At 34.9% G+C, this 24,466-nt stretch overlaps 3 protein-coding genes across 3 annotated transcripts in view; 1 reads left to right on the forward strand and 2 right to left on the reverse strand.

Moving 5' to 3' along the window:
* Positions 1-13,163, reverse strand: part of LOC144840501 (ATP-binding cassette sub-family B member 6-like) — a 31,965-nt gene extending 18,802 nt beyond the window's left edge. The window contains exons 1-3 of the mRNA XM_078696329.1: positions 13,023-13,163; positions 8,197-8,843; positions 2,330-2,516 (exon numbers count right to left, since the gene is read on the reverse strand). Coding sequence (XP_078552455.1) covers positions 2,330-2,516; positions 8,197-8,835 — 826 coding nt within the window. The 5' untranslated portion in view covers positions 8,836-8,843; positions 13,023-13,163. The remainder of the gene's footprint in view (positions 1-2,329; positions 2,517-8,196; positions 8,844-13,022) is intronic.
* Positions 13,164-13,404: 241 nt separating this feature from the next.
* LOC144840502 (chondroitin sulfate synthase 2-like) lies at positions 13,405-18,623 on the reverse strand. The gene is made up of 3 exons (XM_078696330.1): positions 17,805-18,623; positions 16,962-17,107; positions 13,405-16,162 (listed from the first exon to the last, which is right to left on the reverse strand). Exons 1-3 carry the CDS (start codon positions 18,517-18,519, stop codon positions 14,717-14,719), a joined length of 2,307 nt encoding a protein of 768 aa, XP_078552456.1. The 5' UTR covers positions 18,520-18,623; the 3' UTR covers positions 13,405-14,716.
* A 121-nt stretch (positions 18,624-18,744) lies between these two features.
* Positions 18,745-23,930, forward strand: LOC144840505 (26S proteasome regulatory subunit 8). Its single transcript, XM_078696332.1, has 11 exons — positions 18,745-18,828; positions 19,432-19,500; positions 19,675-19,744; positions 20,218-20,315; positions 20,578-20,703; positions 21,222-21,383; positions 21,499-21,662; positions 21,953-22,106; positions 22,447-22,656; positions 23,193-23,279; positions 23,679-23,930. Exons 1-11 carry the CDS (start codon positions 18,814-18,816, stop codon positions 23,730-23,732), a joined length of 1,209 nt encoding a protein of 402 aa, XP_078552458.1. The 5' UTR covers positions 18,745-18,813; the 3' UTR covers positions 23,733-23,930.
* The last annotated feature ends 536 nt before the right edge of the window (positions 23,931-24,466 follow it).

The following is a 24,466-nucleotide window of genomic DNA, read 5'->3' on the forward strand; positions in this document are numbered from 1 at the left end:
TGTACTGCATGACCATTGGTGGGTACTGCATGACGATTGGTGTGTACTACATGACCATTGGTGTGTACTGCATGATAAATGTGAACTGAAGGCAGAGGAGGCGTTCCATAGTTTTTAAAGTCCTCACTCGCTTTGATGTTACGCTAGGCCTAGGCAGCCAAGCACCAAGCAACACGTACCTGCGCTTCGCTCAAATTTACCGCAGTCATATTTTGGACGCGCCTCAATATTTCGTTGCCATGCGAAACTGATTTTTTTATGGCTTACGAAAACGAATACGTGTGCGTGACGTATCCGTTTTCGTTATCGTATTCGTAAGATTGCGAAACCTCTCTATTAGGCTGAATTTCCGTAGTAATTTATAGACGTTCCGAAATTTGAACCGTGTTATACCGGTAGCAGAGCAAAGTTTGCTTCTTTCTGCAAATGTCCTATCATTATTTTCTTTGTTTTATTTGGAGTGTGGTTTAAAACAACACTTTTGGAAAGTTTATAGTGGATAAATAAAAATGAATTTTTGGAAATTGTGGTTTTAACATTTGACTTTATTTAGCATTTTTAAATGAATTAAAATTGCAAATTATACAATTTAACCTTTTGCTCAATATATTTATAGCAACAGCTTCATATTTTTTGTATAACTTTTAAAAATTATTAATTGATAATTAATTTACATTAATTGAGTACAGTTATTAGAATGTATTACCGTACCAAAAGTACCTTCATCGGGGACTTCCCCGTGACGTTCGCATTGAACGAAAAAAAAATTATCATGAATTTTACGTGCTAGAGTACCATTTGCGGCCATCTAGGGGTGTCATTTAACAATTTGCTTGCTCAAATACTCAGTGTCTACAGCCCCGGAGTCTTTGGGCAACCCTCTTAAAATGGTCCTGCGACCGCCCCTGATAGCTCTATCTATATTTATTTACAGCAATTTGTTGAGGAAACTAAATATATCAATGTAAATAGGTGGTATTGATACAGTTGAGTAGTCCTACGTATCGGCTGGTGGTCTAGAAAAAAATAATCGAATGCTATAGGCCTAATGTAAACTACAGTACATAATACCATAGATATTATAGTGTAATATATTAAATTCACTATAATCCTCTATGATGATGATACACTATAGTATACTTCATAGCCACACATAAATATTGTAGGTAACCGCAGCGTTCCATTTTTTGATGTACGTCGGAAGGCTATATACTTTATGCATGCTGACTGCCAGTGATCGAAACAATAGGTACGCGGTTGTCTAGCGGTGTCCTTTGTATACGGTGGCCTATAAGTGTCACGGCAACTTTCAAAAAATATCACGGCAATTTTTTCAAAAAAAGCCACGGCAATTTGAAAAAAGCCACGGCAATTTGAAAAAAGCCACGGCAATTTGAAAAAAGCCACGGCAATTTGAAAAAAGCCACGGCAAATTAAAAATAAAACATCACGGCAAATTAAAAATAAAACATCGCGGCAAAAATACCAGGACAACTTAAAAATGAAACACTACGGCAAATTAGTATTGAAACACCACGGCAAATTAATAATGAAACACCACGGCAAATTACAGAATGCCACGGCGGAAGTGAGTTACCACGGCGGAAGTGAAACCTTTGGAATCTTCGATTTTTTCTGAGGTAAGTAATTATTTGTGGGGGGTTCGCTGTAAAGGGGGTTCGCCCAACCATAAAAACCCCCCTGGCTACGGGCTTGCGTACGTAGCACCAAAGATATCAAACAAAGTGTTGTTTATTATGAGTCACCTTGAGCTTTTCATTACACGACAGATTCTGCATAAAAGGTGCCGATAAGCGACTCACTCTGGCTCGCCTATCAGATCGCCCTAATATTAATAAAGAAACACTAAATCACCATGTCATTAAAATCTCGATTATTTGCGAAAGCCACAATATGGTAATTCCAATAATATTACGATTACGAAATGTCCGGATACACAGGTTCCTAAAAATTATTTAAACGGTGTCGTAGGTAGGGATGGGTGAGTTAATTTCGTTGGGGGGGGGGGGGGGGGGTGTTGGGGGGGGGGGGGGTGGAGAGATGGGTCGCTTGTTAGTACTTATTTACGATAAATTTGAGTTTGCATTTACAGATATAGTTTCTTTTAGCACAGACAGGCATCAAACAATATTAACAAACTGCCTCCAATCGTGAGGTCAAACGTTAACTTACAACTGTAAATAAGACACTCTACTTCCTATGCCTCAACTAAGACTTAGTTTATAAGCACAATGGTTTATCCATCATGCAATTAGTGAGTTACTTTATGTGGGATTGTTAATAAAATTCAATAAAATAATAAAGTTACCAATATTTTTGTAAAGCACAGGAACATAAACATTAGCAACACGTCCAGTAATTAGTATTAACAGACAGATGATGACCTTAACTTGTAGAATAGAGTGACCCTTTGGCCAAATGTATGGCCATATCAGCTTTGTCTTGTGCCAGAAACCTGCCCATGCTGACCTTTGGACATTGTCTTTAGGATGTGGCTGTGGAAAATAATATTGATATTAATATAAAATGAAGGTGATAAAACAAGAAATATTTCTTACGAAAAACGCCGCTCGAACAATGTTAGATCAAAATAAAATAAAAAATAAATAAAACAGCTCACTATGTCGGTCGGTTGGTCGGTAAACACTAACTTGAGCACGTGACTGCAGCCATGTATATGGCCTTATTTTAATTGTTATGCCAGCAAGTCAATGACTAATGCACGTCTTTATAAGATGGTAAATTCAGAAGTAAAAATAACACACATTCTCCCTATATTACAGTAGAAAAGAACTTTATGTTGAAAATGTTTAAACAAAAATACCAATATTTCGTAATAGACGTGCGACATTGACAATTTCTTCCCAAACCACCACAAGTGACTTAGACCCGTTCAATTGACCGTGTATATCTCAGACAGCAATATCACAGATTAGCAACGGCTCCTGTGTCGCACTTGCTTTTCTATGTAAATTTGACGAGTCATCAATACTGAGCTTAAAGCGTATTGGTCATCGGTGGTGACTCTGTAAATTTGCGCTTGCGCAGTTCTATTGTCTAGTCAAAATCAGTGATGCATGAAGACATTTTGAGAGAGAATCTTGCGAAATCGCAATACGGCATGCAACCGTGTGACTTCCCCAGGCTAAATATATATGATGATGACGACATTATGCCTACTCTATGGTAAATGTATTTAGTAATAAATATAGTGTAGGCCTATTTCTTTTTAAAATAAAAAATAAATACATTTTCAATAAAATTTACACATTTAAATAAAAATAATATAATATATTTAAGGATCAAGTTGCTACTGACGATTGGCTACCATTCGTTCACATCTCTCTATCTCTTTCTATCAAGCAGGTCTGTTTTGAGCAAGAAGCTTAAAAGAACTAACAGATATATCTAAGTTACGACTTTCACTGCCGCTTCTCCTCTTATGATGCGGCCAAAGTAGGTAATTTTCTTTTCATGATCTCCGCCAGTAGTTTTCTTTTCACGCCAAGTTCCTTCCTTGTATGTTTCTGTTTGTTATTTTCTATTTCCATGTGATGTTTGTTTAGCATTTAGATTTTGTTTTCCTATGCAGTAGCAACTCAAGTTATCCATCTTGATTCAGAGTTCTTACATTCCGAATTCCAATTCGGAAAGCTTTTCCCTTCTTCCCCATTATGTTGACATGATACGGACTGACGTCAAGCGGTTTCCTTTCCACGGAGTTTGGGGTACCACTGTCATTTGGGACACTCCTCTCATTCTCAGAAACCTCTTCCTCAGTAACATCTAATGCGTACACTAAGGGTCCAAGCACTCATCTGTTTAACACGTATCCTATGGTATTCCCGGGCGTATTTAAGACAGTGGGTTCTCGTTACTTTCTGCCTTAGTGCCGTCCGACTTACTGGGATTCCTGTGGTTTTGCAGATGATGGTACGTGAAATTGCATTACACTGGTTATACTGACATTTTGCAATGACCGTTGGCTTTTAAAAATTAATTTCTACTGTTTAACTACTTATTTTTGGGTAAAACATAATTTTTTGGTCAAAAAACCCACTGGGTATATCCATGTAAAAAAAATTAAATTTCTACTGTTAACTACTTATTTTTGGGGTAAAACATCATTTTTTGGTAAAAAATGATTGCTAATTTTTAACAAAAAAATGATGTTTTATCCCCAAAATAAGTAGTTAACAGTAGAAATATAATTTTTTTTACATGGACATACCCAGTGGGTCGTACACTCCATGATTCAATCACTTTTATGTTGGTTCGGTGGGGTTTGCTATGTTTTTTGGAGGTTTGCAAGGGTTTGCGGGGGTTTAGCAATACCCTGTTTTTCCCGCCAAATTGGACGTCATATTGGATTCATGGCATAATGATGTCATCGTATCGACTTGATTCATCAACTACTATGAGAAGTAGTTGTTAAAGTAAGCCTCTACTAATTTTAATCATTAAAACACAACTGAAAGTAACAAAAACCGTTAATTGATTTTCCCTATCCCCTATATATAGGTATTTGTGTGTGTTAATAGGAATTTGTGTGTGTTATATAGGCCAAAATTTAAAAGTGCCATAAAAAAATTTCCCCAAGACCCTGGGATGGGGATTTTTTTTCTGACATTCTATATGGTATCCTCTATCAGAAAAACCCAAAAATATTTCGCTATACTTTTTTCCCGCAAATGTGTATATTAATTGTTCTGCACCCAGGCTAATAATAAATTATAAAGAATAACATTTTAAAAGTAATTTTACATTTCAACACAGAGAAATAGAATATTCTATCATAGTAACATTTATCAATAAAGTAGAGCTTTTGATGAACTTATAAAGCTTACAAATACTGAGGTTTAGTCAGCAGTTACACAATCCTGATAAAACAATTTACCAGAGATTGTTGGAAACAATTAAAATTATTATGATTACATTTCCCTTTGTGCACACTTGCCGACAGTTTTCACGTTATGTATCTCTTTGCTATGTAAATTTGCAGAGTCATCAACAATGACCTTAATCCCCTCGTTGACTCAGCGAAATTTCCGAAGTTTAATGGTATTATTTAACAATGATCGACCCGGACCGCTAATGTTTACATATTTTTACGCAATCTTTCATTGTTTCTTGGGTCTTTCGAGCGTTGTTGGGACACTCGGACGTGAAGTGTTAATGTTGCAAAACCTGTGGAAAAGTTAGGGTTTTGATGTTTCAAACCAGCCTAGGACATGTTTTCGCTGATATCTTAACCTATGCATACACTAAAGACAAATATTTTAATATTTAAAACATTCCTTTTTTTTAAAAATTATAATTTAGTTTGACTGCTGCTACTTGTTATTTTGAAATATTCGACCTTAAGAGTGTACAAAAAAGGTGAAAAACATCGCGTCGCGTTGTAAATATTCAAGAATGTCAGTGCCTACCTATTTTTCACAAATTGCAATGTAATCTGTGAATCATTTGATTGGTCAGTTTTTATGATCGTAACTAACGTTGAAGTTCGTCCAACGTCAGCGATTACAGATTTTAACGATTTTTAACGTTGATTTTTACCCCATTTTTCTGTAAAATCGTTTCCGTCAATTCCGTAATTTGCATAACAATAAATTCACCAAGAGGAAAATCGAAATCAAAAGAACGACAGTGGTTAGGGTGTCTCTGCACCGCTGAGTTTAGCAGGTACGACTACAGTAGTCGACCGACTATACAAGTCTACCTTGTAGGCATAAACTAATCAATATTCAATAAACTAAATATTATTAAAACCTCTTACCTTAAATCACTATGTAACATCAATATAATATTTTTAAAAAAATTTAGGGAAGAACATGATAATGTATGAAAGGTACCCTAGAAGGGCACCTAAATAATATTTAATTCTTTCTAAATAACTGTTTTGAGTAATCATGCTATACTAACAAATAAGAAAGAAACAAAACACGCGATATCGTAACTAATTTGAGGCCGTTTTATTCAGATTTATGGGAGGAAAAACCTTGTCCTTTTTAGTCGCGTGGACACGACTCTATAGTTCACTATGTCGGTCGGTCTGTCGGTCTGTCTGTCGGTCCGGTATCACGATGCATTGTAGCACGCGACTTAATGGCTGTTGGCCTTGTTTTTTATGGTACTGTAGTTGTAAATAAAATAATGTGTGCAAAACACATTGCACGGGGTCCGATGGTGGTATGCGTTACTGTGTTTAAATACATTCTTTACATTTTAAAAATAAAGTGACCTATACACGAACCGCGACACAGATGTCGACGTCTGAGCTGGGCCAACTTCTAAATATGTCAGTTACTGTAAATTGTTCGTACAAAAGGACACAGTGTGCCAGACAAGTGCGTCCTATCACTATCAAGTAACTTGATTCACATTTTGGTCCCTGTAACTTTGACACAGCCAAGTGAATTACATGTTCTAAACACACTGCACGTCACCGGCGAGGTCCGATGACTGGCGGAAAACGCAACAAAAACAAGCGTAGACAAACCATTTTCCATCGGAAAAAAATCAGTTTATTACCTACCAGGTCTATTTATTAAGCGTACCATTTTCAGAACTTTCTCAAGCACGATGTTCATTATTAACGTAGCTATAAGATGTTTGCTAAACGAAAGGTGCATGTGTTTTGTTTAGTAATGCCTATACAATAGGCATGCAATGAAACATCTAATCTACGTACCCATGGTACAGAGGGTTAATCGTAAATTTGAAGAAAAACAATTATCGTGAACATAATTCGTAACATTTTTCTGTAGCGTACGTCGATACATAGTAGGCCTACTGTAAATGACGTACGCGTCGGTAAATTTCGCCTGGAAAGTAATTGCGCATTTTGGACTCTCTCATGAATGATAGAACATAATATATCGTGCACGCTTACACTGCAATTAGTTGGGCCCATCTTAAACGATTCGTACAAAGGGACACCGCCAGACTAGATCGCTATAATAAGTAAAATAGGTATAAACAATAATAAGTCTCAAGGCACTGAAGTGACCCCAAATCAAATGGTTTTTTTTAACTGTATATTATATTCTGCGACGAAAAGTCTGCCACCATTTTTATGCACATTACGTGAATAGCTATGTCGTAATATCAACAGTTTGTGTCATTTTGTAACGGTTAACTAAAAAAATCGGTATTTGAGAGATTCGCAATTTCACTAAGACGCTTAGTGTCATTGATTGCTTTTGTTAATATATTTTTTTTATATTTTGCACATAATTTAGTTTAGGTTTCCTTGTAAATATTTTTTTTTCTTTATCTTTTATTTTACCTATTCTGAAACGCACCTTCATTCAAGAAGTGTGTCGCTGTTTTAAAAGCGTAGCTTTCCAAATAAATTATTTGGACAGTCGGTCAGCCCGTGCAGAGTCATATATATTGAAAGAGTTAAAGGATTTTAGAAAATCACGTGGTACATCACATTCTGTAATTATCCGTGGTGTTTTATTTTCAATTTGCCGTGCGCGTGTTTCATTTTAAGTTGCTGTGGTGTTTTTGTTAAATTGTGGTATTTTATTTTTAATTTGCCGTGATTTTTTATTTCAAAATTGCAGTGGGGTTTTGTTTTAGTTGCCGTGGTTTTTTGTTGTAAATTGCCGTGATATTTGTTTTAAGTTGCACGGCCGTGACACTTTTTTTTAGGCTAGCATGTGGTCCGAGGGCGCTAGACATTCGGCCAGCCCGTGGTCGCTCGCATCATAGTCAATTGACTATGATGAAACCAAAGATAGTGTAGTAGGTGAAACATACACAGTATGTGGTCCGAGGGCGCTAGATTACTATTTAAGTAACTAAGGAGGGCAGGCCGGCCTTCTATAAGTATAGGTGCATGAAGTAGGCATTAGTAAAAGTTGTTAGCTTTATATTTACAATTATATACAATATTTTCTAAATTCTTCTTTACAATATATTCTCTATATTCTACTGTTTTTTTGCTTAATTGTGTTTTTGTTTCTTATTTTACAGTAATTTTAATAAGCTTTTTTTTTATTAACATTTTTATATATAAACAAGACCATATGGCTGCAGTCGCGTGCTCAAATTTGAGTTAGTGTTTACCGACCGTCCGACATAATAACCCTGGACATTTTGTATATTTTCCGTAATTTTTTTTTTTTTAATATAAAGGACAAACTTGACCTTGAATGAACTTACAGTTAATTCTTCATTCCTATCCTCATTCACCATCAAATTGTAATTCCTTCTCGGTAACGCTGGTGCTCGGAAACCAATCACAAAGAGAAGAAATATAAGAACGTAACGACACACCCAAAGACCAAACGCGGTCTTCTGATCCTTGTTGCTGAGTTTCCACCACCATTGAGGACTATGCCACGAAACAAACGCCAACGTTTCGTTAACCAACGCACATGTCCAAAATATTAATAAAACAATTCCGTGACCTCTACCGCTGTAACTCATCAAAGTTTTTGAACGTTCCGTCCATAACAACGCAAGAGATATCATCCACGAAAGTATATAAAATATCGTACTTAGTTCATTGTACCCATGAAGATGGCCTGCGTAATGTGTTGCAAAACCTATACGCATAATATACTGGATAATGATCAGTGAAGAAAGAATAATTTGGATTCTAAATCCTTTTGGTTGAGGTTGAAATTGTTGTTCAAGTCTGATAGCCCACATCCAGTAGACAAGCAATTGAGCACCTCCACCAAGAACCATGCCGGCCAGTAGAATCGATGATGTCACCGTGTCAAGAAAACAGATTGAGAAGCCATTTTGTGTCCATGCTGGAAGAACAGACGAGTTGTATGCACAGTATGAAAGCATTTTAAAATCTATAATAAACAAAAATAGGAATATTATGAGTCAGTACAGTTTCAAGATATCAACCAATTAATACAGATTTTAATTATACATTTTGTCTCGATGCTACAAAATGAATTAGAGTGTAGTGCTATGAATCTAACACATCTTCAACACTGAAACATACTGTAGTAGTAGGAGAGTTATTTGAAGTAGAATAAAGCCAATCCTTTATTGTTATTGTTTTTATGGACATGATGATGTCATATCACTACCATGTTTGGGCAAACACTAACTATATTTGGGCACACACTCTGTAGTCACTGAGAGTCAGAGCTTTAGAGTCTGTGAATCATCACCTGTACACTACTGAGATACAAAAACTGTGATTTATCTATCAGAAACTATCAGAGATTAACTCCGAAAATGCAGTCACCAAAATTGGCAAAAAAGTTATTTAACAATAACATTAAAAAAAAAAAAAATTCCTAGATCCTGGAAATCAAGATTATTATACATCCTGAGAAACAGGTCAGGTCACCAAACAGCAAATAATCATGTTTTTTAAATGATATAGAAAATAATATAAAATAGAAACATTATTTGGTTATACTGTACTGTATCATACCAGGGGTTCACAACAGTTTTCTAACTTGGGAAAACTGGTAAATAATGTTGCATGTCAGATATAGAGCTGACCATAGTTACACGGGGAAAAGCCTGGAATTTCATGGGCTTTAAGGACACTAACCGTCTTTTTGTATTTATTTTATTTTTTAGCAGTCTCAGCTTTTCACAGGCCATAGGTAGGCCTAAAAAAATGCACTGGCATTGCCTGTTGAGAACCTCTATTTTATACATTACAGTCAAAGGTCAATAAAACAGGGGTAAAATATAAATAATATATTATAAATCTAAAATATAAACTAAAAAAATTATTTTTATGAAATTGTGATACTAGGCTATTATGTAAGTAATGTTGCAAAATGTAAAATTGAACTGAATTGAACCGGGTACCTATTTATTGGTATTATTGACTCAATCAAGGACAATAATAGGAATAAGTACTACTATTTAAAAAATGCAAGTCAGAGTAGGGTCCAAAGATTCTTGTCGTCCAAATTTGAAGTGTGGTAAAGCCGAAAGTGTAGCAAATGTTTGGAACACACTTCCTGCGACAACAATAACATTGTAGAAGCTAACAGTAATCTTGAATTCAAGAAATGTTTCAAGAAGACGAGAGAGGCTACTACTACTACTAAATAAATAAAAGGGTCCGCGTCTGAGGTTCAGGGACGATTCGGCCCTGAGACGATTCGGCCCGGGACTATTCGGCCCACTTTTGGTGGGACGATTCGGCCCACTTTTGGGCCGAAACATCCCACTTTGTGGGCCGAAACGTCTCACTTTAGACCAAATTCATATTCATTTTTTTTTTATTTATCAAGTTTTTAAAGGTGTTTAACAATCCGTATTTTATTGATATTGATAAAGTTGATATAATATATATAATAAATTACTAAAAAAACGTAATTTTATATTCAATTTATTACTTCGAAAACCTTGTTTATTTCGTGCATTCGCCAAGCGGCCAACAGAGGGCGTAACTTGTTTACGTTCGCGTGACTAAAAAATGATTATTTTTGACAATGTTTTCAAAATGTTTGCTTTATTACATCTTTATCACTAGTAGTGCTACCCCATAGTCACTCTGAAAATAAAGTTTGGGGAAAAAAGCTTATTTTATCGTCTCAGGGCCGAATCGTCCCGGGCCGAATAGTCCCGGGCCGAATCGTCCCAGGGCCGAATCGTCCCGGGCCGAATCGTCTCAGGGCCGAATCGTCCCGTTACCGCGTCTGATAGGATTAGGCCAACTTCGGCCACAGACAATTTCGGCCACAGACAATAATACTACCATATCTATGGAACGCCCATAGTGCCATTGATAGGGGAACAATGAGACACGACAATGTAATACAGGATTATCGATTTCATTGTGTTTTACTTTTGTTTTTTGTTTTTACACAGGAAAACACGGACACAGACAAACTTGGCAATTAATTAATTAATTAATAATGAAAATAAAATACGAACACGTATTTTGTAGCTAGGTGGCATGATGAGATAAGAAACGAAGAATTACGTAGATACCGATATTTCAGAGTACAAAAAATACAATACGGTGAAAATTAAAATGTATAGTTTTTACAAATAAAAGAAATGAATGAGGCCTAAGTGATACTAATTTGTTTGTGTCAGGGTACAATAGAAATGATTTATAATATAAGAAACAAAGATTTACTAAAGTGATAATTACTGTAAATGTTTCGGTAAAGAATTATTAACGTCATGTACATTTTTCTATAAATATAAAATGAATCATGAAGTACGTAGGGATATATACTAATTTTAATGTGTCGAGGTACATACAATACACAACTTTGAAGGAATAAGAAACGGAAGAATAAAGTGGTTAAGAATACGATTTATTTTATCGGAAGAAACAATTGAAGAAAGTATATAATTATTAAGAATTAATATGTTGTAAGATGTAAATGAAACACTGGTAAATAAATGTTAATAGAAATGCGTGCGTTTGTTTTTGCGTGTAAAATTTTACCTAATAAAATGAACTTGAAATATTAGTAAAACACCACTACCCAAGAGGAATTATGCGAAGGCATTGAAGAATTTTTTTTTTAGATATGTTTCTGAACAGGCTCGGAATGAATTTCTGACTGTTTGCGTCATGAGAAGGTACGTGGAAAACCCCGTCATATGGGTCGTTGATTTGTCCGTAGTCATTGCATTTTGCCGGGGATTCCCCATCATTTAAGTATTTCCGTAGTACCCTATTTATCTTCATTTCCCTACGTCCGTAATATTGGGCCGAATTTCCGTAGTAATTACGGACGTTCCGAACTTTGAAATAACAGTGTTTGATTGCTTCTTTCTGCAAATTTCTTTCATATTTTCTTTTCTGGAGTGTGGTTTAAGCAACACTGTTGTACAGTTTAGTGGATAAATGAAAATGAATTTTTTCAATTGTTGTTTTACTGACTTACTTAGCATTTATTGAAAAATAATACAATTCAACGTTTTGCTCAATATATTTATAGCAGCAATTATTAATTGATAATAGGCCTAGTAATTAGTTTGAGGACTTCCTCTGACGTTCGCATTGAACGCAACAAATGTTATCCTTAGTCGCATTTTTATCCGAATTATTACTCATTTTGTTTGTATATTGACATGATATGATATGTTCATTTATTATGTGCTTAAAATATGTTAAATGCATATCGCCGCAAATTACTCAATATTATTTTTATGTTGGGTCTGATATGTTCGTTTTATTTATGCACCTGTGTTCTTAAGACATGACCTGAGCTCCATGATAAAACATTGAATTACTCCTGTGTTGTATTAAAAACCAATCAAATGAAGACGACAAAGTTTTATTAAATTTATTTTTTTTTATCACTAATTTTCTTCTTGATTCTGCTTGTATTGATGTGTAAGTTCCTGATATTCCTCTTTGTTCCTTAGGTCACCTAAGCAATGGAAGGAAAAACGTTTTAATTCAACTTATTTTTTTTTCTTAGCATTTCTTTTTTCATAGCCAAACTATTAATACGTCTGTACTAAGAGAGTATTTAACTGTGTCACTGACAGTTGAATTTGTTTTTCGCCAAGACTCCATGATACAACTAAACTGGAATGGAAACAACAAATCTAATAAATGCAAATTGTAGTGGAATAACGTTAAGAATGATAACACTGTAATGTGTAGTAATAGTCATAAAAAATACTATACAACAAAGCATGAGATGCGATAACTAATAGCAAAAACAATAGCACGGTCTAATTATGCGTGAATGGCACGCCATAGAAATCTGTTGTGGCCGAAACTGTCTGTGGCCGAAACGGTCATATGCCGTCTGATACGACCCGCCAGCCTCTTTTTTACGCCACTTCATTAAATCAATTGTAATTTAGGTGGCGCAAGCGGCAATGCTGAGTTAAATGTAAATGTACAGTATGACTAATAAGCTAGACCTAGCTAGCCAGTAAGCAACTAAAGACCTAGGCTAGGCGGCCCTACCTAGCCTAGGCCTAGGCACTATAGGTTAGGCCGGGTGGGTCCCTACCTGGCTGGACCCGATAAAGCCGGCGATGCTTCTTGTGGTAAAATGCACAGACGTACTTACCTCTACGTTTGTCAACGAAATGAATAATGACACACAATGACCTTTCTTATTTATTTACTCACGCACGGTGACAAATTTATTGTGAATTTATTTTTACCACCACCGATAAAGAAAGAAAGAAATCAGCCTAGGCCTAGCGTATTGGGGAACAATCGAGACGGTTATATTATTTTTATTTTCAGTAATGCAGCGCCCCCTAGAAAAGTTCGCGATTAAAAAACTGTCTTTATATATATTCGAAATCCCGCCACTGGAAAAATGAATAGGAATAGACCCTATTTCTTTTTAAGCAAAATGATTTGCATATATTCAAATCATTTGGAATTGTTGCTGATTATTTAAACAGTTTCTTGTTCTCAATAAAAAGATACGCATGAACAAATTAAATAATAAAATCTGACATTAAATGTTTTATTTGTTGAATGATTGAAACGGCCGTAAGTACATATACTGCCGTGAAGCACCTTCAATAAATCATATCTACATGTGATATCATAATTATGTAACAATAAAGTAACTCAAACATTTTAAAATTGTCCAGATAAGCCTACATATCTATATATTAGTGTAATTTATAAATACCTGTTATTGTTTCCTCTAAAAAAAACATAGTACTATAGCTAAATTTATTGTAATAATTATAAATATAAAAACAAATGTTTGTAAAAAAACTGTATAAATTAAAACTTAAAACAATACTTTGTGCTTTTTAGTTCACCACTAAACATGAAGATATATAAAAATGGTGAAATATAAGAAAACCATGCGATAATATGTAAAAATAGGGAGGTTTATGTACATTTTGAATTTTTACAATGAATTGTAACAATGTAATTTATTAACAAAGATTTATATGCTACCACCCCTTCTCTCCTACAACCCCTTCTCTCCTACAACCCCTTCCCTCCTACAACCCCTTCCCTCCTTATATCCCTACAACCCCGTTCCATCCCTACAACCCTCTCTCTTACAACCACAAACAAACCCCTGTACATGCCTCTTAATAAAAGCTATCTGCATTCAAGTAAAAACTTGATCAGAGAAAATGAGGCTTTCAACACTGAAATGACAAACAATACTACAAGAGATTTGCAAGATTGGAATTCACTGAGCTGGCAAGATTAACAATGAGTATTCTATTAGACGTTGAACCAGTCAGGTCAGAAGGTCAGCCTTTAAATGCTCACAAAAAATAATACAAGCTAGTTATGATAACAAGATAATAGTATATGGAATAAGTTTGAGAGAACTGTATTTGTACAGAGATATATTTCCATGGGCATTACCAAACTGTTCCAAGGTCAAAATTACAATCAAAATTGAGTTGGAAAAACTCAAAAGAATTCATATAACATTGCTATGTATAACAAATATATTATATGTTTAGTATTTAATTTTGGAATGAAAAAGTATGTAAATTTGTTTGAAAAGAAAAAACAAACACCCACTTCCCCGCTCACTGGTTGCCTATCTTTATGAATTCAACTATCCATATTAAACTAGAGTTTACAGATTATAAAATATTGATTAACAAATCTCTTATTAATAAAAAGTTTATAGAATTATTTAGTACAGTAGTTACAATATTCATTTCATCTCTTTTTTAACTGCTTAAATATATTTTGTAGAAAACATTTGCTATAAAAATATTTTAATAAAATATAAAATTGATTTACTTTTTTTTCAATTCAAATCTAGAGTTGTTCAACCTTTTCCTTTTCACCCTGTGCAAAAACTAGCATGGCAAGTTGTTGTCGTGAGGCTAAGCCGTCTGCACGACTTTCTAAACATCGTTGGTAGTGATCTTCTCGGAGGGTTGGCTGGCAGACTCTTTCGTGATAACGTTCCTTAAGAGCTGGGTCGACAGCCCGGAAGACATGCAGCTTCGTTGCAAGAAACATCTCAAAGAGATCCGTGTCGGACTGGATGTGATCCGTGCTGCTTCCTGGGTGTTTCTCATCCCAGATTTGACGAGCATTTACAAAATCGGAGTTATAAAAGCTTGCATGCTCATATAAAAGATTTTCAAAACGTCCAACATTTTTCGAGACCTCAATTTTTTCTGGATTTGGAGTATCCTTGTAGATAATGGTGGTGTCGTATTGTGAGAACGGAATTGGAAAGAAGACTTGGTAACCGAGAATAGAATTCATTCGAACACGATTTAGATATTCCTGGGATAATTCAGCATTTACAGTGCTGAGGAAAAATAAAGTTTCGGGTGGATGTTTCGCAGATATAACGTCCATAATGGCAATTGGAGATGGGATCGTGGTTTTCACGCTGATCCATGATATGCGAGAACCAGCATACTTTCTTACGTAATGTGACACGAGTTGTTTTATGTTACTGTAAATATCATCTTGAGCCATAACACGAGCTTCTGCAGGCGTATAGATAAAAATTAGCATCAAAGCAGAATTGTCGTGCGTTTCTAAGCAAACGGATGCATAAGACTCCAGAAAAACTTTCAGTTGTTCACGGTCATTTATCGTGACGGGAACAATGATTGTTACCTGGTTGTACTCCGTCACGTAGGGCATGTTGATGATCTCCGCAGGCCCAAGCGGCCGCAGTAGTTGGACTCTTTTCTGGACTGTCTGCTTATCTATAGTCTGTAACTGTAGATCTAATGTGTATTCCATACCTCTGGTTGGATCAAATCTTCGATAGCCGTTTACGAGTCTCCCTCCAGAGGAGAAGGTATCACTGTAATCCGAGTTTAGCTTACTCATCGCGGTGCCTAGGATTTCATCAATATCTTGCTTGTCCGGACCAACTAATTGGGTTTTCGGGTTTATCTCAGAATGACCATATATGTGAGTTGTCGTAAAATACTGCCATCCAATCACGTCGAATCGTGTAGTCGGCTTAAATGGTTCGTTAGTACCGGTTGGCCACGTCCATCCATCCTCACCAGCTGGTGTGTAAGGAACAACCTTTTCAATCTCGTTTTTTATTTTCTCTATTTCCAGTTCCGTTTCATTAATGGCTACCTCTGAGAAGAATTTGTGAAGTTGGTAGATAGAGCGTCTCTCTGTCACGTGAAAGACTGTGATGGCTTGTCGCATGTGTGCATCATTCATTTCTAACTCGCCAAGTGATTTTCCATCAAAGTTGTAACTGTTATAAATTGAACCCTACAAAATATAAAATTTAAAAAATACAGTATATTATTATATAAATTACAGTATATAATTATTGTACAATTTGTGTTATATACAGTATATTAATTTATTTATTTTATTTCAAAACTCAAACCAACAGCAAAATTAATTCGCAATTACAGGAGGGTTAACATGCAATACAGAAAGGGAGCCAAATACAATGAACATAGGCCTATACTAATTTATATTTATTTTAATAAATAGCATTAAACTATTATAATAAACTACTAAAAAATATTAATAAAACATTTTTTTTATTGACAGGAATCAACAAACTTTGTGGTATATTATTTCAAATGGTTGTTGCCATGCGGTAATGGGTTAAAATCTGCTTTTAATTGGTCGAATGATGATGCTAATGTTCATTTTGTAAAGTTTTAATTAATAAAATTATCCATTTTTTAATTTTACTATTCCTTTGGTTATTTTTATACTGTTATTTCTAAGCAATTTTTAACCTTTAGTTTATATTTTTATATCTATGCGTCAGTGTAAAGCTACACTATCAAACTTGTTTGATAAAAAAAAAGTGTGATGTGCCAAAATATGGTAGTGATATGCCTAAATATGGTAGTGATATAACATCATCATATCCATGGGCACATCACATTTTTTTGACACATAAAGTTTGATAGTGTAGACGAGCCTTAAAGCATCATGTACTAATCCATATAGTGGACAGTGGATTAATTTGCATTGAATAAGCATTTAGCTACAAGGTACAGTATTCTTGGCCTAATTAAGATGCAGGCCATAGCATTGTAGTCTTTACCTCATAAAGACTGGTACACTGTTGATTGGCATGCTGATAAACACATCTACCAACTTCAAGATCAGATAGACTACTGGTTGATGTCTTAATACAATCACCGATGTCTGGCCCGAATTTCTTTAGCAAATTCCGAGAAATGATGTAACCTGAAATAGAAATGAATAGAGAATACAATGATGTATATTTTTATACTGTGGCTTCATGGTGAAAATACTACAACAATACTACAGTGATCTTCATAAGTTAGGATGCCCTTGGCTGGTCACAAAGAAAATAGTGTACGCTTGGATCAGAACGGTCAGATTTGGCATTATAAAGACAAAGCAAAATGTTTGTATGAAAACACAAATGAATACTGTATGATGTTACAATTCCACACATTACATAGGAGGTTTTTTTTTCATATTAGGCCTACTGATTTTCTGGGCAATCAAATTAATTTTGATCGGTATTATTTTAGATTAAAGCTCTGTCTAACAGTCTACATTACCAAACTTTATGTGACAAAAAAATGTGATGTATCAATATATGGACATGATGATGTCATACTGTATCACTACCATATTTAAGCATATCACTACCATATTTGGGCACATCAAACCTTTTTTGTAAAACTAGTTTGATAGTGTAGACAGAGCTTTAAACTTCATAACCTTACTGTTAAACATTTTTAGATTGATTGAGACATAGCAAAATGAAATCTATATAAGTAACCAATGAAAATATGTATAATTTTTTTTTAGCACCGAATGTTATTAGGCATAACATGTGTAGATGTGTGTAATTGCAACTGTTTCTGTATTATTATGGTGTTGGGAGAAATATCCAATGTAACATCCATACCAGCCTCCTTTCTGCAGTAGGTAAATCCCATATCAATTTCTCTAGTTGGCAGTCCAATGTACGTGTCACGTCCGATGCTGATGTGATTAACAAAATTCATCAATTTATCGCCATTTAAATATATATCATCTTGTATCAACATAAACCAATCATAATCTTTTGCAAAATGTTCAAATATATAGTTCCACGTTTCAAAAGTGTACATGATTGGTTGTTCAGCTGAAAATTGAACAATCTGCATTCCAGGTGGTAGGGCTGAATCCACTGGTTTATTTGTAAAAAATACTATTTTTGGCACCAAGTGTCCAATTGTTTTATTGATCGCGACACTCATAGATTCTAAATCCATACCGTGTGTTGCAGCCACAGCGACAAATATCTTATCTTTTATCTGAAGTTCCGGGGCAACATATCGGAATCGGAGGAGATTGTTGCGTTCAACCGTTTTCTTTTCTGGTGGATTGTGAGCTGTCATTAATACCGGTTGAAATTCTTCATCATCCATTGGATTACCATTGCCATCAAGACCATACAGTGAGTATGTCTTCCTGCTCGATCCTAGGCCTATGTGTGCTAAGCCTAACCTCTCGACACCACAGGTTGAGTTCACTAAAGGCGAGCACAGAAAACTAAGTGTCACTCCAACACTTGCTCCTATCAATATTGAAATGAGTGGTCGCCATCGCCTCATTGTACGGTTTATTGTTGAAGACATTATAATTATTTATCTATTATATGTATTTTAGCAGTACTTTTGCGTGATTCTCTACATTATTCCTGTTTTTCTTCGACAAATTTGTTGAAAGATGACATCCTATTCGTCGTACTTCTTTCTGCCAACTGTACCAATCCCTCTATCTTGTTTTTAAGTCTAGTAATAACTATAGCCTTTAAATAAGACGTTTCGTGACTTATAACTTCCATCTGTCTTTTTATAAAGTACAATCAACTACAAAAGACGTATGTGAATAAGACTACGGGTATCCCATCATGCTTGGAAAGTTTAAAGATGGCGACCACTGAGGTAAGCACTTTTTCGTCATTGTTAAAGATAAATATGATATTTTTTCTATGATTGCTGCGTATGATTGCTATAATTTTATATCTATGTGATAATATAAGTCATATCTTTCAACTGGGTGCTGATTATAGTTTAAATTAGCAACCAGGCTAAAGTAATTTAAATTCGTAATTTAGTAGGCCAGCACCGAGCCCGAGCCGAGTGAAACTCACTAACTAGGCTCGTATAGAGGGCCTGTGTAGCCTCCTTGGTCGACTAGGCCTAGGCCTAGTCAATGTTAGACTAGAAAGATCAGGCCTTGTCTACGTAATGATCGGTTGATTTTAACGAGATAGGCCATTACTTAATTATTAAATATGCCATTTCATTACTTAATTAAATAGGCTAATCTAGGTCCAGGATTTTTGCACCTCAATCAATAATAAAAACTTCTTTAAACTCAATTTTAAAAAATGTTTAAAAATAATGACATCTGAACCGATCCGCGGTAGTGAGTATTAAGTCTTTCTCTGAATCCGGGACGATTAGGCCCACTTCATTTGTGACCATTCTAGCCAATTTTTATAAAAAAAAAATTAAAGATCATTTTGTAATTGTGTTTTTTAGATGGAAGTTGACTCAAACAAAGGCGTTGGTATACGCCAGTATTACATGACCAAAATAGAAGAATTACAGGTAAATAATAATAATTTTTCAAAACGTTCCATGTTTGTTTTGCAGAAAGCTTATTAATTACTGTATTTTTAGTGTGTGCTTTTGCTGTTTTTTAAAAAATTTGTTGTCTTATAATATGTTAAGCAAATTCACATTTTTATAATAATAAATACATTTTCATTTTCTTAATCTTAGCTTGTAGTAAATGATAAAACACAAAATCTAAGAAGACTTGAAGCTCAAAGAAATGAACTAAACGCAAAAGGTAATGTTCACTCTGACTTTCACCATCATTCCTCATCCATCTGCTTTTAGAGGTGTAACGTAAAATTTCTCTTAAGCTCTATCTACACTATCAAACTAGTTTGACAAAAAAAGTGTGATGTGCCCAAATATGGTAGTGATACCCAAATATGGTAGTGGTACACAAATATGGTAGTGGTACCCAAATATATGGTAGTGGTATGACATCATCATGTCCATATATGGGTACATTTTTTTGTCACATAAAGTTTGACAGAGCATAAGTGGTATTATTATTTTCAGAATTTCCTAAGGGAAAATATAATCACATGGTGTAATCTCAACCAATCAAATTCTCATATTTACATAGTTATATTTAACAATTATCATTTAATGTAGACATTTCAACATTTACTTTATATTTTGTGCAGTTATTAGAAATATTTTTAATAGAAATTAATATTGTTTTATATCTCTTATATCTTATTTTTACAGTACGTATGTTAAGAGAAGAACTGCAGTTACTGCAGGAACAAGGGTCGTATGTAGGGGAAGTTGTTAAACCAATGGACAAGAAAAAAGTACTTGTTAAGGTTAGAGAAATTAAGTTTTAAAGTCTTGTCTTATTTTCCTATAAACAATTGTCAGTGGCTGTATTTACCAATCACACTTAAGTAAGATATTTCTCTTAAATATTAAGTATTTCACTTATTTTAAATTGTATTTTTTTAAATTTGAATGGTAAGTGTTTCCCTTAGCCTAAGTGTGAATGGTGAATACGGCCACTGGATTATAAAGAAAATTATAATTTAAAATCAAAACACTGTTAAGTGATAACAAATACAACTTTTACAGGTACATCCAGAAGGAAAGTTTGTTGTAGATATTGACAAATCTATTGACATAGGAGATGTTACGCCCAACTCAAGAGTAGCACTCCGTAATGATAGCTACACACTTCACAAGATACTACCAAATAAGGTAAACAACAACTAAAGCATTGCCTACACTATCAAACTTTATATGACAAAAAAAAATGTGTGTCAATTGCATGACCCGCCATATGACCCCTGGGAGAGGTATGTCATGGGTGCAGACAGAGCTTTATGCACATGTCAATTGTATGACCCACTATATGACCCCGGGAGACATGCATCATGGGTGCATCATTTACAAATACTTACTGATGCAGGGTGGGTCAAAAAAACCTTGTGTGTCAATGTCCGTCACTTTACCACGCACTATATAATGAGGAACATGGCAATTCTTCTTCAAAATGGGTGCGACATAGTCATCGGACAAATGCACCTCTCGGGGGGTCATATAGTGGTATAGTATACAATTGACAAGTGCATATACTGTCTGTGATATTACAACATCATGTAAATTGTACCTGGTACCAATAAGAGCCTCTTTTTAATGTATATACAAATTCAGCAAGATATTTTTCTACTTATTACATTGTAATAATAAATAATAAAAATGTATTTTAATAACAGGTTGACCCACTTGTTAGTCTTATGATGGTTGAAAAAGTTCCCGATTCGACTTATGAGATGGTTGGTGGCTTAGACAAACAAATCAAAGAAATTAAAGAGGTCATTGAACTTCCAGTGAAGCATCCTGAGCTGTTTGATGCGCTTGGAATTGCACAACCTAAGGTATTCTAACAATAAAATATATTATTACATGCATTTATTATAAATAAAATAAAAATGAATGTATATTTATATTGGTTTTCCTATTGATCAGCATATCATTTTTATTTCTACATAGGGTGTTCTTTTATATGGTCCACCGGGCACGGGGAAAACCCTTCTTGCTCGAGCTGTTGCCCATCACACAGAGTGCACATTTATCCGTGTATCCGGCTCAGAACTTGTGCAAAAGTTCATAGGTGAAGGTTCAAGAATGGTGAGGGAATTGTTTGTAATGGCAAGGTAAGAAATATTTCCACAAATATGTTTTAAATATATTTACTTTACAGCCTCGTCGCCGAAGGTCCATGTACTTCTCCGTCTGGGCTGCCTTGGAAATACACCTCACAAGATTTCTCCATTTCTTTTTATTCTGTGCAATTGCTTTTATCCGTTGCCATTTTGAGTTTCAAGTTAAATATAGTGATTTTCTGTTAATACCTGTACTTATTTTAATTACAAAGACAAGAACATTTTAAATTTACTATTAATGACTAAAATAGTAATAGATAATTTGTGTTTGTTTTACATAGGGAGCATGCACCCTCTATAATCTTCATGGATGAGATTGACTCGATTGGTTCATCACGTATTGAAGGAAGTTCTGGTGGTGATAGTGAAGTTCAGCGTACAATGTTAGAGTTGTTGAACCAACTTGATGGTTTCGAAGCCACAGTTAATATTAAGGTAATAGTAATAGTTCATTCTAATATAGCGCATATAAGCAAGCTTTGAATGCGCTGCACATTATTACCATTTTTTGGATCAAACAAAGTGCCTTGCTTAAGAATACAAGCAGTGTGGTGAGAGTTGGATCCGAGAGTTGATCTCACGATCAGTAATCCGACGTCCAACACACTGTGCCACACACCCTCAGGTAATATTATTATTGGATTAGAATAGGGCGTTTGGATTGGAGGCCAAACGGGGGGCATGAGGTTTTCTTTTTTATCTAATGCTTCACCTTTTAATAGGATGGACGGTTGGAAATAATTTAAATAATCATTCAATTATTTTCTTTCCACAGGTCATTATGGCCACAAATAGGATTGACATTCTGGATTCAGCTTTGTTACGACCAGGACGAATTGACAGAAAAATAGAATTCCCTCCACCAAATGAAGAAGCACGTTCCGATATCTTGAAGATTCACTCTCGCAAGATGAACCTTACACGTGGAATCAACCTTCGCAAGATTGCCGAAACAATGCCAGGAGCATCTGGGGCAGAAGTAAAGGTAAATGATGATGATATGATAATTACTATATTCATAGATCATATATTTTTCAGAAAGTCGTTTTATAATGATTATATCTTTCAATTATGTTATACATCGCGCAAGACTATTTCCCGAGACAAGACAAAGTGTTTTTTTAACACAGTAGAATCTACATTTTACGCATTAGATCCGTAAAATCTAGGTTGACCTTAAATTGACCCTAACACAGATCCTAGCTGAAAGTGTTTCCCTACTTTACTTACAGCTAGCTAGGCCTAAAAATATGTGCAGAGAGAGACAGATGAAATGAGATGGCAAGCTGTACAAAGTTCAAAATCAGTGTTACTAATACTAATCTGCAGGCATGTGTGTGACTTGTCAAAGCCATTACATGGCTTTACTTCTGTCCATGTGGCTTTTTAGATTGCGGCCTTTAAATTGTGCACACAAAAAAACTACTGTAAAAGAATAATCATTCCTGTTTTAATAAAATGCAAAACGGTTTTCTGCACATTAGAATGGTATACATAATCCTATTCCTTTGTTTAAAACAGGGTGTATGTACCGAAGCAGGAATGTATGCACTGCGAGAAAGAAGGGTACACGTGACTCAGGAAGACTTTGAACTCGCTGTAGCTAAGGTACTGTATCAATTTGCAACAGCAATTACTTGGGTATTACTTCTAATCTTCGTCCTAAATAAATATAGCCTCACAGTCATAATGTTCAATAATAATTGGACCCCTATGTAACCTTCCTGGAGTTTACACAAAGTTTTGGGAGGTGAGCACAAGCTAAATTTGTTCAGAATTGACCAAAGATTCCAAAACCACTTTCAAACCTTTATTCTATAAAGTCTGTCATGGAACCTGTTGGCTGGTCTCTAAGTACCAAGTACCTCATAAAATGCTTAAATCAGGGTTAAACCTCCCTTCTCCACAAACCTCCCCATACCTATGAGTATAGTCTTTTCAAATTCAAAGTACAGTATGCAAATCTCGGTACAAATATTGATTTACATTTTATCTTTTTACTCACAGGTTATGTTGAAGGACTCCGAGAAGAATATGTCCATCAAGAAATTCTGGAAATAATTTGTATTATTGAAACACACTGGAGACCACTAGTTAAATATCAAGTTTATATGTCATATGCGATACATTTCAGTTTCTAGAAGTCTTTTTTTTTCACAAATCAGCTAATTATAATTGAAAAATATTGTCTTGGTATCTACAAATATTATTCCGAAACAAGATTTGTTAGTGAGAATAAATGCAGGCTTATGAAATATTTATTTTGTGTCATTGTTTATTTTTAAATAAGAAATAAGAGGGTGTCTAGGAAGCCAAACCTAAGATCAATTTCTACATATAGAAAACTCCAGTATCTTATGCCTTATGTTTTCTAGACACCCATCATAGAATTCTAAAAAAGATATAAGTCTTGGGTTAAAAGACACCCAAAATAATTTGTCTTTATCATGTTATTCTGCCAGTCAGCGTTTCAATTTTTGTCTTCATATGTGCCAAAATATATATCTTTTAATAATGTTGAAACACTGTCTAGAACCTAGACTATTAGAACTTCTGCTGATATGATATATATGGTTTCTGCTTTCAGTTTAAAAACCAAGGACAAGACCTGGTGTAGCGCAGCTTGCTTGTGATGTAGTACTGTACCTGTAATAGTTCTCACCATTTTAGATCCACCACCCTAAAGTATGTGCACCTACTCATGCAATCTGTCTTTTTATTATATCCCATTCAGACTTGGGGCCTGTTCAGACCTACAGATTTATGCTTATCGTACAACTCCATAGGTCTGAACC

The sequence above is a fragment of the Antedon bifida genome, chromosome 4 (assembly GCF_963402885.1).
Source record: "Antedon bifida chromosome 4, ecAntBifi1.1, whole genome shotgun sequence".
Taxonomy (NCBI): domain Eukaryota; kingdom Metazoa; phylum Echinodermata; class Crinoidea; order Comatulida; family Antedonidae; genus Antedon; species Antedon bifida.